Source organism: Monodelphis domestica, chromosome 6 (genome assembly GCF_027887165.1).
Source record: "Monodelphis domestica isolate mMonDom1 chromosome 6, mMonDom1.pri, whole genome shotgun sequence".
Classification (NCBI taxonomy): Eukaryota; Metazoa; Chordata; class Mammalia; order Didelphimorphia; family Didelphidae; genus Monodelphis; species Monodelphis domestica.
The window spans coordinates 64,735,722-64,753,566 of NC_077232.1; the positions used below are offsets into that span (position 1 = coordinate 64,735,722).

The window sequence follows — 17,845 nt, forward strand, 5'->3', positions numbered from 1 at the left end:
GTCTTATTTTTAATTCTCTTGATTCAAGGGCCACTGTGTTTTAACCTTCCCTAGAGAAATGCTACCATTAGTGTTTAAAACCATATATCTGTGTGATAAAGATAATTTTTAGACCTCAGGAAAGCATTGTTCATTTAGGGACCTTAGTGTTCATCTTGAAGAACTTGATAGAGTTGTATCTTATCCTCAGGAACAGTTTGTGCCTAGGGGAAGAGAGAAAGCTATAACCTCTACCTTTCTCCTTGAATATCTTATAGTTCTTTAGGGGCATGTTTGCTATCCCAAGTGTTATCCCTAAGCTGAATCTGCTGTATATTAGGCCATAACTTGTTAACCATTCACTAAAGATGCTTCATTAAGCATCTCTATACTCCTCAAATCTCTCCTTTCTTTTGTCATGAGAATTAGTAAACAAGAGATCAGTTAAGGCACTCCCACCCTTTCAGCTGCTTGTCTGGAATTTCAGACCCAAACCAGATTATGGAGGAATGTAACTGTTATGTTGCAGAAAATAGCCTTACAAAAGTATCTGTGCCTCTTGTTTGTTTTTAGCCAACTATGAGCTTGCACAGCTACAAGAGAAACTGAGAGAGACGGAAGAAGTCATGGAAAAGTTAATTAACCGAGTGGGACCAAACTATGAGAGGTAGGTTTTTATAAAACAGAACTTTCTCCCCACCATGAGAAACAATACTCAAAATTCCACCCAGAATGCACTGAGAACTTAGCTTCTTTTTACAGTTTTCCTCTTATGCATATGTCATCATATTTGTTGAGTTCTATCTCATTTTTCATTTAACATCTCCATATTTGTAAATGCAACTGCAGTTCTGAAAGAGGAAAAAACATGGTAACACTTGTGAAGAATACTAGAAGTGTGGTTTTCTCTCACTAAAGTAGAATCGTTCATTGAATCTACCTCAAAAGCAAAATAATTTCCCATCTTCTTTTATCAGTAAGGTTAAGGAACAATGTTAGGCCTAATGACTTAATTTGACTGGTATGCTGGTGCAAAAAGATAGAGACGTACTTGTTCTTTCAGAAAAAGATATCGATTTGCTTCCTCTTGCTTCAGTTTTCCTGTAAAGTTTCATTTTGGGCTAGGATCCTATTGTGATCTGATCAAAGTAAGCTAGTTCCTGACAATTTTACTAGCAAACCCAATTTGCTAATAAAGATGGGGAAAAACGACTTGAGGGGGTTGTATGTGTTTTTCTTTGGTTACTGAATAGTCCAGTATTGTTAGGTCTAAACAGTTATGTTCTGCAGAGAGAACATACTGCTGTAAAATTGCCTACCTTGATGTATTTTTAAAATAAAGTAGTGCATTGTTCTGTAGCAACCTGCTAAGGGTTATTGAAATGATACATCCCTGTGCCAGAAATGTTGCTGAATTATTGAAGAATTCTTCATGAAATATGGTTTGTGTTTCTATTATATGAAAGGGAAATGCTGCTAGGCAGGAAAAGCCAGTGAAATGCTCTTGGGTTTGTAATATCAGTCGTCCTCAGCTTGATGGAAAACATAACTTTAAAATGTGAACAGAACAATTATAATGTTTAAACCTCTCTGGGAGCTGTTACTGGAATGGAAAATCCCTGATGTGTATAAAAATCAGGAGTAGAACACACACAAGTAAATCACATCTCTAGGTTGTGTATTAAACAATAAACATTTGGGGCAATTAAGACTCAAACTTGGATTGTACCAGCCCATCATTTCAGTTCTCAGCATGGAAAAGCAGCAGATACATCAAAGAAGCAAGTATATCACTACAAACCTTTAGTTATTAGTAAATAAATCCTGATAAGTGAGTTAGATAGTTAAAAGCTAGAGAAGACAATTGCTTGGATATCTGAAAAGAATGACATTTAGTGTTTTCTAGATAATTTAGTGTAGTCCTTTCCATTATTCATGCAGGAAACATAGGTGTTCATATTTTATGTAGTGATGCTGCAGTAATAGACACCTAATAAGTATTCAGTAAATACTTACAAAAAGAGTGATTAGGCTAACTCAACCATATGACAGAGAGCTAGCAAGGGCCAAGAGATGAAGCAGATTTGTAGCTTGCCATAGTGGTTAGAAACAGAAGTGTTGGTGGGATGCCACAAATGACTGTGGTTTCACCTGAGAACCCTTTCCTTAGCACAGGAGGATTAGGAACCAGAGCAACCCTTCCAGTGATTGGAAAGGATTGCCCCATGTTTGTCTTCCCACCGGAGGCCATCACCAACCGTGCAGGCTGATCTTCTTGCTTGAAGAGGAGGTGAAAAGATTTTCCACTCTCTGGCTTATTAAGGAAGACTCAAAAAATCAACTGCACAGTAGTAGAATGAAGGAGAATTAGCTAAAGTAGAAATTGATGAAGAAAAGGCAAAGATTTTAATCCAGTACTTGCAGAGTTTCTACCCCTCTGTTATTCTCTACACAGATCAGACTGGGCCTGGTATACTGCATTTCATTCTTTCTGCTTCATTTTCAGAAGCAATTGCCAATATGGAGTATCCACAGGAAATTGATAAGGGTGGTGAAGGGACCAGAAGCTATTTCATAGGGAGACTGGGCACAATTAGCCTGGCAGTGAGAAGCCTTGGGAAAAATAGGGCTGGAAATATGGGAAGGGTGGCCATTTAGAAGGGGGGATATTTAGAGATACATAGATCTATGAACACAACATGTATACGCATGTGGGGGGAAGGGCTTGGCCATGAATGGCAAAACTAGGATAAATAGATAACAGTAGAGGAAGGCAGATTTCAGCTGATAGAGGGAGGGAAAAGAGGATTAAATACCTGCTATATAGAGGCATCGTGCTAAGTAAGCACTTTACAAACATTATCTTATTTGATATGTCACTAGGAGCTACCCACCAAATAGAAATGTCTAAAATGGAATGGGCTGTCTTAGGAGAGAGTGAGTTCCATATCACTGGAACTGCTCAAGGGACTAGATGGGTATTTGTGAGGGATGCTAGCAGAAGTAATTCACACAATGTGTTGAACTGAATGCTTTAAGACCTTTTGTAATTGTCAAATTCTAGTTAATGGGTTAATGGAAAGAATTTTGGCTTTGGGGGTCAGAAAACTTGGTTTCAGAGCCTAGTCCTACTACTTAGTAGTTGGGGGTTCTTGGCCTAGTTTTCCTCCATTGGAAATTGGGGGTGGTGATCAATGGACAAGCCTTTATTAAATGTCTGCTCTGTGCCAGACACCGAGTGAGGCGCTGAGGATCCCAAGAAATAATCTCTGCCTTCTATTTTATAGGGTAGCTGGGTGGTGCAGTAGACAGAGTGCTGGGCTTGGAATCAGGAAGACCTGAGATCAAATCCAGACTCAGATACTTACTAGCTGTGTAACAGCTGAGCGATTCACTTAACTTCCATCTGTTAGCTTCTTCATCTATAATATGGGGATGATAATAACGCCTGTCTACCAGGGTTATCATGAGGAGCAAATGAGATTATGAAGTGCCTAATATAGTGCCTGGCACATTATAAGCTCTATTTATGTGTTAGTTATTATTATTATTAATGTGAGGGAGGAAAGGTAGATCTACTTCTATAAGTATGTGCTATTTATGTATGTGCTCTCTACATATTTCTATATACACATACATATAATATATACAGAATAATATAGTAGAGGGGGCACTAATAGCCAAGGGAATCAGGAAAAGCCATATATATATATAATACATATTATCTATCTACATACATATATATATATATATACACCCACACATACATACATATCTCTATCTCTATTTATATATATGAGTAGTCCTTGAACTCTTCTTCCTTTTTTTTTTAACCCTTACCTTCCGTCCTGGAGTCAATACTGTGTATTGGCTCCAAGGCAGAAGAGTAGTAAGGGTTAGGCAATGGGGGTCAAGTGACTTGCCCAGGGTCACATAGCTAGGAGTGGCTGAGGCCTTGAACTCTTCTTAAAGAAGACTAGGCATCCTAAGAGACCTAGGTAAGGAGAGAGTACATTTTAGACAGGCAGTAGAACCAGTAAAAGGTATAGAGATGGGAAATGTCATACAATGTATGAGGAACAATAAGAAATCCATTTTGTTTGGATCATAGGGAGCCATAAGAGGAGGAAAATATAATTTCTGGAAATCAGGTGGGAGCCAGGATATGAAGTTTTAAATGCCAAACACAGGAGTTTATATTTGATCTAAGAGTTAAATAAGGAGCCCCCAAAGTTTATTGTGAAGGGGCATGACATGGTCAGACCTCTACTTTAGGGAAATTGCTTTGGTAGCTGAGCAAAGAATAGACTGGAGAAGGGAGAGACCAATTAGGAGGCAGTTGTAATAGCCGAGGCAAAAAGTGATAAAATATTGAACTACAATGTTGACTTTATGGATGGAAAGAAGAGGGCATTTACAAAAGATGTGGAAATAGAAATGATAAGATTTGGCAACTGATTATAAATATGGGGCAAAGGGGAGTGAGGAATCAAGGTTAATGTTGAAGTTTCAAGCCTGGGTGACTGGGAGGAAGGTTCATTCCCTTCCTCTAAGAGTTGTTTGAAATGAAGTAATGTATGTAGGGTATCTGGTAAGGCATTTTTAGTGTTCTATAAATGTCAGCTATCACTGTTTCATGATCCTTTGAACAAATAAATGGTTCTTAAATCTTGGTGTGGCTTACACAAGACATGTTTATTTTTTATATAATTTTTTATTTTATATAATCTTTATTATATAAATCCATATTATACTGGTGGGCAGTGGGAAGAGGGCATTAAGTGGCTCAGTGGATTGAGAGACAGACCTAGAGACAGGAGATCCTGGGTTCAAATTTGACCTCGGACAATTCCTGGCTGTGTGACCCTGGGCATGTTACTTATCTTTAGGTGCCTAGCCCTTCTTGCTCATCTGTCTTGATTAGTATTGGGTCTAAGACAGAAGGCAAAAAAATTAAAAAACCCAACTCTCTGCATGTATACTCATAGTAGGACCATGCTGATCTCCTACCCCATGTAGGTGAGCATAGCTTTAAAAAGACGTAAGTTTGGAAACCTTGGGTAAAAATAGATCCATTCATTCAGCTAGCCTTGTATGAGTGCTGTGTCAAACACTGGGTAAAACATAAAGTCTGCCTAAGACTCTGCGTTTGAGAATCCTTCCAGTCTAGCCTAACTGGTCACCAGAAGGCAAATCATGATCAAGCATGATCCTGAGCTCATGCTCTATGTCTGTCAACCAGAATTAACACAGAAACCATCCACCAATGGGGCAAAAGAAAGGAACAAGAGAAGTTTGGGACTATAGCAAATCATTAAAGTACAAAAGTGCAGGTGGTTGGGCAGGATCATCTCTAGTGATGCAAATTGGAGATACTTTATGGATAGGGACTGTCCTCGAAAGCCTCAGAACAGCTCTGTTAAGGATGCCAAATTCTTTTCTTCTCCTTTGACAGATGAGGACTCTGAATCCCAAAGAAAAGCATAGATCATATACTAGTTGGGGCCACAGAGCTGAGACCCAAGTTCAGACCCTGTGGCTCCCCCTGAGCTGTACTGTGATTTGAGGAGAAGGGAGAGAGAGAAGTGGCACATTCTCTTTCACATTATGTGAAAGGCTTTTTTGATGGGGAGCTTGATTTTCACAGAGTAATGAAGGAGGATCCATGTATCATAAAACTAGAAATTATGACACCTGGGCTCCCATTCCCAAGTCTTTTTACTTAGTTGTTGTGTCCTAAGGCTATTCACTTAAGCAGAAACCATGCCTTAGCTAAGCTGCATGTTGTATAATACCTATCTTTTAGGAGTTTGCTGAGACTTCATTATTTAAAAATTTGTACTGAGCTTTAGAGCTCACAGGCAAAAAGCTGTCTCAGGTCTGAAAAGTATTATTAGATGATATTTTAAAAAACCCTTTAATCCATCTCCAGGTTAACATCAGTTTCTGAAATGGAACATTTCTGGAATTTCAAGCGCAAACCTTGTTATTATGGAGGGAGCATCAGTGTAGGGGCTTCAAAGGATTGTGAGTATATCCAGACAGGCTATAAATTAAAGACCCTTCTTTGTCTTACCTCCAAGCAAAGAAGATGTGTCTAATGAGACAGATTTGATGGGGCAGAATACCCAATAGGACCAGGTAGGCTCTCAAGATGCCACATCTTCACAGAAGAAGAAATGAACAGGTGGTATACTCTGCTTCCTACCACAACAGATAAACAGAATAAATAGAAACAAGAAAGGCAGCCCACTCGATGCGAGAGAAATAAAAGCCAAAAAAGAAAATCCTCTGGCCTACATGTTTTAGACTCGGATGTTCTTATAGAACAAATCCATGCCACTGTGGAAGAGCTGAAGTGGGGATAGATTTAGAAGAAGCCACTTACAGTGGGTAGATCATAGAATATCCACAGGGAATTCAGATGATGCTTCCCACTATTTTTCCAGGCTATGACTTAGGTGAAGCTAAACAGGACAGGAAAGGGCAGCTCTCTGTTTGTTTTTTTACTTTACATAAAAGAACCATAAAATTTTTTTATAGTTTTGTTGGAAAATGAAAGAATTAACCATAATCTCTACAATCTAGTTTCTCCACAAATTCCAGTGTACTTGAGATCCTTGTCCTATTTCCCAAGAGCAGCCAGGAGAACTAGCTTCTGATTATGTAGGTGACATCTACTTTTTTTTAAGACCATCCCCTTTGAACAGTGTTTACTTTTAGTCTTGTTTGCCTCATGTGTTCTATGGTGAATGTTCCCCAGAGTAAGGGCATTCTATAGATTCAGGATTCGGCATTATGTCTTGTCTTATTTTGCACCAGTTATTTTAATTGTTACAATGAAGCAGAGATAAGAATGGGAAAAGACACTGAGCTTAAGCATTAGTAAGCATCTGTGTTGTGGTCCCAGTGTGGGACTATGGGCTAGCTACCTCACTTTCCTAGACCTCAGTTCTCTCATCTGTCAGATGGGGATGATAATCTCTCCCTCCAGGTGGGGCTATTGTGAAGAAGTTTAAAGGAAATTTTCAATACTATAAAGCACTTCTGTAAATGTACGCTTCTTTTATCATCCTTAGAGGAGTTTCCCCTTTGGCCACTTTGTATTATACTGATCTGCTCATGTGAAAACTGATTGCAAGACCTAGACTTCTCCTTCCACCACCTTTACTCTGTCATTTGATGAGTTCTGCAAATAGCTAGATAAAGGCAACAGTCCATGCGTTCATAATTGTGCCTAATTATATAATGTCATGCATAATCAGATGTGGTCTTCAAAATACAAGCCTTCAAACTCACTGCCTCTGAAAGCAGAATCCACCTGAATAATGAATAGAGCTTTGCTACACCTCGGTCAAGTCTCCCCCCCTTTAGCCTTCATTTCCTTCATATTTACAATGTTAGGGTTGGACCAGATGATGCTCTGGCCCACTCTAACCTTAATGGTCTATGAATCTACATTAGGGAAGCATTGATAACTGTCACCATGTTGAACAGAAATGGTTTAAGTTCAATATTTATATTTTGTATAAGCATTAGTGCAGGTTTTTTTGTTAATAAGAAGATGTCCTAAGAAAATAATGTCTAACCAAGATGAAGTCAAAAGAGAAGGACTTTCAAAGGAAGCTTTTGCAGTCATGCTGGGGAGGTGGTGATCATGGATATAAGTGGTGTAGAGAAATAGAAGGTAAGGCATATACCTCCTGACCCAGAAGAGATGAGCTTCTTACTGTTGTAGCCAACCAATGTGGGAATTTGCTTTGATTATAAGTATTTGTTAACAATAGTTTTATTTCTTTTTTCAATGATGAGAGAGGTAAAGAAGGAAGTAGGGTTGAAGGAAAGAAGGAGGAAGGAAGGAAGGAAGGAAGGAAGGAAGGAAGGAAGGAAGGAAGGAAGGAAGGAAGGAAGGAAGGAAGAATGGACAGATGGGTGGAAGGAAGGACAGATAGAAGGGTGGTTGGGTCATTGAAACATTTTGAAATGCAGAGAGGAGAGGGGAGGAAAGCCAGAAGAAATCACAGACAAATAGGACTGTTTTGAAAGCATTATGATGATTTTGTTAATATACTTTAAAAAGAAAATCAAGCTTTATATAACAGCATCAGTTTCATCTACAATCCCTCCTTTCTGTTTGACCATGTAAACAACAAGCAACAGCATATGAAATACTCCTCTCAGTTGATGTTTATTAAGGTCAGTTTAAGTGTATAAAGAAAGTAGATGACTTTGATAGACATTTCAGTAAGATTACAGAAACAGTGACCTTTCCCTGAGGTACCCCCAATTAAACTACAAAGTCTGGCACAATTTCTGAGGCCTACCTGCCCTCGTCCCAATCTAATGAGCCTCTGGACCTGAGTCTGTGGCAAGAATGGCCACCAAGATACTTTTCAGGAGACAGACCTGCATCCTTGCCCATGCTGAAACCCAGCCTTTTGGCCTCTTCTGTTACCAAGCCTATATTCCCTCTCAGCCTTCGGTGGTTCTGTTCTCCCCCACCTCCTGACCAACATTGCTAACCACCATTAGAAAGGATGGGTATAGTTAGAGCCCACTGAATCAAGTGAAATATCTGGCATGTTCCTGCTCTCTGGCTGACCAGCCACAGCCCTCTATTCAGGCCAGGTCTTTCTTTGTCTTGCAAGCATTGCTGCTAAGCTCATTAGACACAACATACAACTTGTAAATGACCATATACAATTCCCATCCACCGGAAGCGAAGGATCCTTTCTTCACAGGCCCCCAAAGGCTAAGCTTGAAGAGATCACAAGCTGGTGATGATGTGGGCTGTGTGGTTCACCCCACTCAGTGCCAGCAAACTCCTCTTACAGGAGGTTTTCTGTTCCATTGATGGAATTTGGGGGTTAGCTGAGAGTGCTTCCCTCTGTGTCTGGACCATTCTGCTATTCTAACCTGGTATCCAGACCAAGGCCAACAGGACTAATTAGAACTATACCCAGTCCCTCTTGAGTTTTGCCCTCCACCTCTAGTGAGTCATTGAATCTCAGGCATTTTAATTCCAAAAACAAGTCAAGAGATATTAGCTGTCATACTTTTGGAGAGGAAAGCTTCAGCAGACATCTGGAAAAATGAAGGTGCCCATCATTTCTGGGTCATGCTTCTGTACCATGTTTGTGTTCTGTTTCTTGAAATCCCAGTCAATTTCTCTGGACAGTAATGCCCAAGAGGTCACACTCCCCTTCCTTCCGCTGATCTTGACCCACATGTTCTCTGCCATGTTTCCCTCTTCAGTTCACGGGCTTCTTTACACAAGTGCACATTCATAATAGCCAGTGCTTCCCTGTCCTCTTCTGCCTATCCTGTTTCTTGGAATAAAGGCTATCAGATCAGAGCCATATTCCAGTGAAAGGTTTCGTCCCACTAAGTTCCAGTGAAACCTTTGAGATCAGATTTGCCTCCTTGTAGAATGATCTCCAGTTGCTCTCGCTGACTGCCTGACGGCACTCAGGCTATAAGCAAACCCGTGTGTACAGGCTCAACGTAAACATGGTTTAATTCTTCCCTTAGTACCAGCTCAGGAATCCTTGGGGATTTGGTAGTTTGGAGCTCAGAAATGTAAGGAGTGGTAATGACTCTCATGTATTCATAAAGTAAAAGTGAATTAAGTGCTTGTGTGTGGAGTTGAGAGCGCCTCTTACCCCTGATAGCTAGTGCAAGGATCAGTTACGCTTTATTTATCTTTACCCCCACACTGCACCCATGTGGTTTTGTTATTTAGTTGTTTTTCATTCACATCTGGCCTCTGCAGCTGCCCTGGCCACATGGGTCTTCTCTCCTATTACCACATGCCATTTCCTTCTCCAGCTCATTTTACAGATGAGGAAATTGAGGCAAATGGGGTTAAGAGACTTGCCTGTTACCACATGCCTCTTTAAAGAGGAGCTTTGCAGATATCCCTCCTCGGAACTGGGTCAGGTCTCTGTGCAGTCCCCCTCATCTCTGTTTCTCTCCTTCCCTAACTACCTCTTTCATGGCACTCCTCATTTGACCCCCAAATTAATCAAATTAACACCTCGTGAAGGATACTTCCTCAAGACTAGAACAAAGACCTCATCCTTTTAGCCCAATTAATCTTGAAAAGGCTCTTCCTGGTTTTTTGTTCATCCCTGTCTGACTCTGACCCTGTGGACCATACCATCTATGGAGTTTTCTTGGCAAAGATGCTGGAGTGCTTTACCATTTCCTTTTCCAGTGGATTAAGGCACACAGTGTTAAGTGACTTGTTCAGGGTCATACGACTAGTAAGTGTCTGAGCCCAGACTTGATTTCATGTCTTCCCAACACTAGGCCTTCTAGTTGCCCTCCTAAGTGAGAGAAGCAAGACTTGAATCCAAACCTTCTACCTCATTCTCCCCCTGCCCTCCATGAGATTTCCCACCATATCCTACTGCCTCCTTTTATTTTCTCATCATAAAAGATCCTGGCAGTGTCAGAGAACCTTAGACCTTGAAGCCATTTCCATTTTTGTGTGCTGGGCTGTGCAGACTGGGTATAGATGGCTTTTTCTCTGATTATAACGTATTACAGAGGCGGTGGCCTGTACGTGGCAGGAAGAGCACTGGCTGTCGAGTCTGGATTTCAGGCTGAATCTGTTACTTATTACAAGTGACCTTAGGCAAGAAACCTTCCCCTGTGGGCATCAGTTTCATCAAAGACAAAATGAGAGGAGCTGGGTTTGATCATCGCACAGGTGCCTTCCAGCTCCAGCCATGAATAATAGCATGTGCCGGTCCGGATCTGATTATAAAATGAAAGGTCTCCCTCCCCTGGCCATACCAGAGAGCAACACTTTTAAAATCTGACACTGTTTCCTTGGCGTGGGATGCCCTGGGTGGGGAGACTACACTCTGCAGCTTAAATGCTTTACAAAAAACAAACAATTCATTAGCAAGACACCTGCTGTCCCAGGAGGCTGGCCCTTAAGCAGCCTGGCCCAGACTTTCAGCAGGGGCCTGGTCCCTATGCCATCATCTCCCATTCACTGAAAGAGAGAGAGAGTCATCCACAGCCGGCTCAGCCCTGTGGGTGCTTCTGGAACCATTTGGGAATAGCAGCTGACAGAGTATTTGTTCGCTTGCTCCTACTTAAAGCTCTTGAGGCCTGGCAGACCCATACGTCCAGGGACTCCTGCAGGAATAGCCTAAGACCCTTGTGTAGAAAAAGGCAGCTTTGGCTAATGGAGACGATTACTGTGGCCAGTGACCAAATCTCCTGGAGTCTTGGAGCTCTCTTGTTCTAAGTTGGGGCAGATCACCGTCATGGGCTGTGGGGAAATCATTGCTCGTGGGGATTTTGCAGGTAACTCAGTTGTGTCTGACCCCTCTGAGCAGGGCACAGAATGTGACTTCGGAACAGGAAAAACGGTTATTGCAGCAACTGCGAGAAATCACCAGGGTCATGAAGGAGGGAAAACTCCTCGACAGTCCATCTCCTGAGAAAGAAGCTGAGGAAGCCCCTTACATGGAGGACTGGGAAGGTAAAGAGCCCCCTCCTGCTTCTGTTACCTATCAGAAAAAGAAAATGTCTCTGCAGGCCCTGAGTGGAGTCCAAAAAGAGGCATCTTATTCAGGATGTGCGGGCTGGAAAATGTTTTACATTAAGGTTGAGTTTACCAATTATAATAATGTGCAAATGGATTTTGAATTCTCCAGCTCTCCACATTGTGCAGTAAGCACGAATCCTGTTGCCAACCCTGGCACATACGCCCAGCCCATCTGCCTCTCGGGCTGGGGCTTGGCTGACATAGATTTATTTCATTACTTTCCTTAATTTGGCAACATTTTTGTTTTTTCTCATTATCAGAACTGGGATTCAGCACCGCACCTCCTGCATTCCTTATTTTATTTACTGGGTTTGTTCTGGTCTTTTATTGTATTTTGTGAAGGCAAAGAAATCGACAATGGGAATTCTGTCTTTGGAAAGCACAAGTGCTTGTCATCCAGGATCTTGTGCACATCTTGCTCCAGACCTGACACTCACAAACTATATCAATTGTGTTGCTAAGTAGAAGGATTCACAAAGAGTTGTTTTTTCCTCCCGGCAGGAAGCTCTTAAAATGGTTCCAAATATAAAGTGTAAACATTAGCCTGAAGCTGTGCCTTCTTCAGCTGGTGTTTGGTGTAATTCTTTAAGTGGAAGGTTTTAGTTGTTTGTTTAATTTTATTCTTTAGTCCTGCAAGAGAAAGCCTGCTCTCTCTCTCTCTCTCTCTCTCTCTCTCTCTCTCTGTAGGGGAGTGAGGGGTTGAAAGATGTGAAAGCATACTGTCCTGAGTGCAGTGTCATTTATACACCCATCTTCTTGGTGGCAGCTAGGTGGCTCAGTGGATTGAGAGCTAGACTTAGAGCCTGGGAGATCCTGGCTTCAAATGTGACTTCAGATACTTCCTAGCTGTGTGACCCTGGGCAAGTCACTTAACCCCCATTGCCTAGCCCTTTCTGCTTTTCTGCCTTGGAACCAGTACATAGATTTTGATTCTAAGTTGGAAGGGAAGGGTTTTAGGTTCTAGATTTTAAGATTTGTCATCAGGGGGAAAGGGGAGACAACTAGGTGGCTCAGTGGATAGAAAGCCAGGCCTGGAGATGGGAGGTCCCGGGTTCAAAGCTGATCTTACACTTCCTTGATATGTGACCCAGAGTAAGTCACTTACTTGATATGTGACTTACTGAGTAAGTCAGAATTGCCTAGGCCATACCACTCTTCTGCCTTGCAACCAAAACTTGGTATTGATTCTGACAGAAGGCAAAAGTTTAAAAAAATAATAAAAATAAACCCATCTTCTAGTGCTCCATGCTCAGGAAGGTATTTTTATCTGAAGAGGTTTGGGTTTCTGAGAGCATTTGGACAGTCATCCAAATTGCTGAGCATTTGCTGAAGTGAAACTTTAGAACTATTAGAATCATCTCTAAGCCTCTTGAAAGGATTTTTCAGGATGGCTACCTTCTCTGAATTTTTTTAACCCTCTGTTTTATTTCTTGAAAGGACATTTCAAGCCTTTTTTTCCCCTGTCTTTCTGTGTAGGCTACCCAGAAGAGACCTACCCAGTTTATGACCTTTCCGACTGTGTGAAGCGAAGGCCAGATACAATCCTGGTGGATTACCCTGACTTGAACCAAGCCTCTGCTGAAGAAATAGCAGAAAGAATGGGGGTGCTAGAGGAAGAAGATGATCATTCATGCTGTGAGAGTTTACCAGTTGACCTGGATGAAGTAGGTAAGGACTTCCCAGCCCAGAAAGACAAGATCATCAGTTTTGGAGACCAGGTCAGGGTCCTGCCCCCCAGCCAAGAATCAGAGTGCACATGCTGTCACCATGAAGAGGACGACCCTGCCATCATAGCAGAGAACATGGTGTTCCCCTTGGACAGCAGCAGAGAGCCAGAGGAAACACACCAATATTCCAAAGAGGTGGTATTCCAATCTGGAAATAGACTGGATGAGGTCGATGAGGTGGGCACATTAAGGAAACGGAACCTTCAGGGTTTTGAGTGAATCAAGGCTGGGAGGTTAAATATCGAAGTCCAGAAGTTAACCTACTGGATTGGTTCCCATCTTTCATCTTTGGCCAATGACCTGTGTAGCTCCCCTCCTGTGGTATAGCATCTCCTCCTCCATGAGGGTGGCCCAATGTAGCTGATACCACCTGCCCCCAGGCCATACTTTTGTTGACATGCAAAGTAATGCAGACATGGATATGAAGACAAGCGGTGTCATAGCTACCCTTTCTCTTCCAGCTTCTGTGAATAATCAGTGCATTCAGTCATCATTCCCTATTCATAATTCCTGATTTGGCCCACACTACAAGGGGTAGGAAGTCAGCCTGGAAATATGGGACATACTTTCTCTCTAGGAGCAGCTACTGATAGTTTTCCTTTAGGTAGAAGTTGGTAGACAACCTTCTTGAAGAGCTAAGTCCTGAGTTGCCCTGTTATGTAAGTTATGATATAGTGAGAAAGACTGGCAGTTTTCCTTGGAAGGAATGGTTTCATTTATAGCAATCATAGATTAATGACCGAATGAACAGATTTCTTATTATGGTCCTCACTGAGCAAAGGAATTTCTGGGAACATATACAAAATATTAGATTTGGAAGGGACTTGAGAGGCCATCTAGTCTATCCTTTTGCTAAGGAAGAATTCCTTCTGCAACATCCCTAATAACTGATTATTCAGCCTTTGCTTGAATCCCTCCAGTGAAAGGGATATTCAAAGTCTACTTTGAGATTGCTCTAATTGTTTTTCCTGACATCAAGTCTAAAATTTCCTGTTTCTCCATCTACTGTTTCCAAATCCATTCTCAGGATCTCAACATTATAAAGTCTTCTCTTTGTTCTACATGACAACCCTTCAAATTCTTGAAGCCATCTGTTCCCCTGGCTTGGCCTAGTCGGCCACCCCTGTAGTTTCTCAAGGTTAAATATCTACTTCATGCTCCTCATATGATATGACCTGAGTCAGGGAAGGTCCTTCCTCCTCCATGTGCCCTCTGATCACTCTCCAACTTCTCTCTTTCCTTCCTAAAACGTGAGGTACAAAACCAAACGCAGTACTCCAGATGAGGGCAAAGTAGTCCAGGCCTCCTAAGTCCTAGAAATTATACCTCTCTTAGCATAGTCTAATAACATTAACTTTTTGAATCAAACCACTCTTTTGACACATACTGAAAGGCAGTCCACCAAATGCCACAGGTATTTTTCAAATTCATTTCTTCTAGCCATACCACTGATATTATGTTTGTAGAACTGATTTTTTTAACCCAACCATAAGACTTTATATGTATCTTTATTAAGTCTCATCTTATTAATTTCAGCCCAATGATCTAGCCTATCCGTTTTGGATTCTGACTCTTTCATCCAACATGTCAGCTCTTTCTTCTAGATTTCTGTCATTTGCAGATTTGATGCCAATTCTTTTATTTTTCTGGCATATAGTTTATCTGCATCAAGTGAGATATGCTCTCTTCTTTGCTACCTGTTTGGGGTATGGAATTTTGTTTCCCCAATTGCCATCCTTATTCTGTCTTCCACAGCCCCAAAACTATTCTCCTTGGCAAGAAGAAAAAAGAAGCTAGGCCAGACAAGGACACCTTTCTCAAAGAAGCTCCTTTGGGAGAAAGTAAAGATACTTCTCTCTTCTAATAGGAAAATGAACTCTGCTATTTTACATGGAATAGTTTTTAGCTTTTTAAAATAATCTGCTTATTTTCAAATGTGAATTTGAATATTGTGGATCAATCCTCAACTTGACCACCAATATTGCCAGCTACTGAGTCTTCCTAAGCACTTCCAAATCCAGAAACACCTTTCTACCCTTGCAGTTATACCATTCTCCACTGGGATAAGACTATTATACAGGCCTTCCTATTGTTCACCCTCACCCCATCCCTACATAAACAGAAGACCTTGAAGACAGGTATATAAAGCTCAGGGAACCTTTCCTAGGCAGCAGAAGCTTCCTGAGCTTGTCCATACCTAGGAAGGGTTAAGCCCATGGAGAAAAATGCCCAGGGTCTCAGAACACTGAGAGCCCCTAGTTCTAGGTATAAGTTACTTGAGCAAGAACAACTACAGGAATCTCCAAAATGTCATTATCTCTACTTTTAGAAGATCTTCACTGCTGTAAGTTACTATCTCCTGAACCAGTACATTCCACCAGATGATAAGAAAGCAGTTTTGTTTTTGTTTTTATAATACATATTCAATAGTTTCTACATATTTTTTAACCTTCACCTTCCATCTTAGAATCAATACTCTGTATTGGTTCTAAGACAGAAGAGTAGTAAAGGCTAGGCAATGTTATTATGACCCACAATATGAATTAAATGATTTACCCAGGGTCACAGTTAAGTCTCAGACCAAATTTGAAGCCAGGACCTCACCATCTCTAGGCCAGGCTCTCAATCCACTGAGCCACTTAGCTACCTCCATGCAGTTCTAATCCATTGCTTCAAGAACCAATAACAAATCTAATGAGTCTTCCAAATAATAACCCTTCAGATTGGAGAAGCCATCACACTCCCTACTCTGTCCCCTAAGTTGTCTTCTCTAGCCTACCCATTCCCAGTTCTTCCAAATGATCTTAATATGGCAATAACTAAACCCTCTCCTCAGGCTGGATTGTCCTTGGTCCATAATTCAGCTTGTCCATATTTTCCTCAACACTTCACAGACCATTCTTTAGCGTGGTTACTCCCTCCACTGTCAGATTACAACCCCTTAGTCGATTATAACTTAGTTTATGATCTTTGAGAGTTGCTATGACCAAAAATTAATGAGTGAGGAACCCACCTGGAGACGAGTCTCTCTGAGTCCATCACAAGGTCTATAATTAAGGCCTTTATAGCTTGCACTTTGAGATCACTTTCATACCACAGTAAGGCAGCTGAAATCTTTACTGGATTTAGATGGTTAATTTTGGACCTAAAATGTGATTAGCATCATTGAATTGCCTCTACCCTAGAAGAAGTAGATTTTATAAATAAGGACAAAAACTTCTATCAAATGGAGAAATATTTTTAACTCAGATACTGTACAAAACTAATGATGGAACCTCATAGATGGACTTGGAATTGAAAGAGATTTGAAGCTCTTTGCAATCAGGCAACTAGGAGGAACAAGAGATGGGTTAAGGAGAGTGCAACTGCAGAAATTAGAATTTTTTAGCCATGTTTCATAGAATTATGGAATTCCAAAGCTAGTTCCCCTGGGGGCCTGAAAACATTTGGGAGGTGGAAAGGGGAGGACAGAACTCTAGCCCTTTCTGCTCTGTCCTTTGCCAGAAGCATTGGGCCATTATCTAGAAAACATCTGGGAGATTGGTGAATGAAATTTCAGTTTTTTTCTCTTTCCTCTTTTAGAACAGCCCTACCATATTTCTCTGGTTTACTCTCTAGCCAACTGGTCCCAGTGTATTCCACTGACCTATCTGAACCCCTGTTCGGTCCTAAATAAATATGTATATTTTCAGACATTCCATCTCCTTGAGTTACCTCTGTTGGACCATCCATCTTTCACAACATTCTCTAACAAAGGCTTTTTTTGGATTTCACTTTCACACAACTTAAGAGTGGAAAAGAAGGGTCAATCTTTTAGCTTTATCATTGCCTCCAAGCCCTCCCAGGCTCTTATACACTGGCTCCCTTGATGCTTTGGCACATTCGGTCACATTCTCCTCAACAGTTGTAAATCTTTTCTTTCTTCAAGTTCTTACTCACAGTCCCACTCCCTGCACTGATAATAGATGATGTTGTCTTCTTTACTGTATTAGTTATCTGTTGTATGTATTATATATCCACACTAAACTGTAAGCTCCATGAGGGCAGGGACTTTGCCATATCTCAACTCTGTCCCTCTTCTTCACTTAATAAAGGTTGAACTGACCTGGACTGGACCTTAATCACCTAGTCCAACTCCCATGTTTTATTAAGGAGAAGGCCTAGAGAAGGGAAGGGAACCCTAGTCTCATACCTATTTTGTGTTTTTCCAAATTACAATTAATTATCCTCTGCCTTTCATTTTGGCACGGTGTCTATGTAATTTTCACTAGCCCTTAAAAGGTTGCAGGTCTGTACGTGTAGGCCCAAGAATCTGGGAAAGACCAAGAGATCTGCAGACACTGCTTGTGAAAGACATGATTGAGAAGTTAAAATCACATAATTTTAGAGTTGGAAGGGTACTCAGAGAAATTCTAGTCCAACACACTTCTAAACAGTGGAATCCTTGGCACCTGAACATATAATTTCTATTTGAGCACATTAGAAATGTTTTATAATTCCTATTTGCATAGCATTTTAAGATTAAAAAACAGAATGACCAGAAATGGATTACTATTGAAAATTACCTTTTTTA

General features: G+C 41.1%; 1 protein-coding gene across 1 annotated transcript in view; it reads left to right on the forward strand.

Moving 5' to 3' along the window:
* RIC3 (RIC3 acetylcholine receptor chaperone) overlaps positions 1–17,393 on the forward strand; it is a 40,290-nt gene extending 22,897 nt beyond the window's left edge. The window contains exons 4-6 of the mRNA XM_001379063.4: positions 553–646; positions 11,334–11,479; positions 13,022–17,393. Coding sequence (XP_001379100.1) covers positions 553–646; positions 11,334–11,479; positions 13,022–13,491 — 710 coding nt within the window. The 3' untranslated portion in view covers positions 13,492–17,393. The remainder of the gene's footprint in view (positions 1–552; positions 647–11,333; positions 11,480–13,021) is intronic.
* Positions 17,394–17,845: the final 452 nt, after the last annotated feature.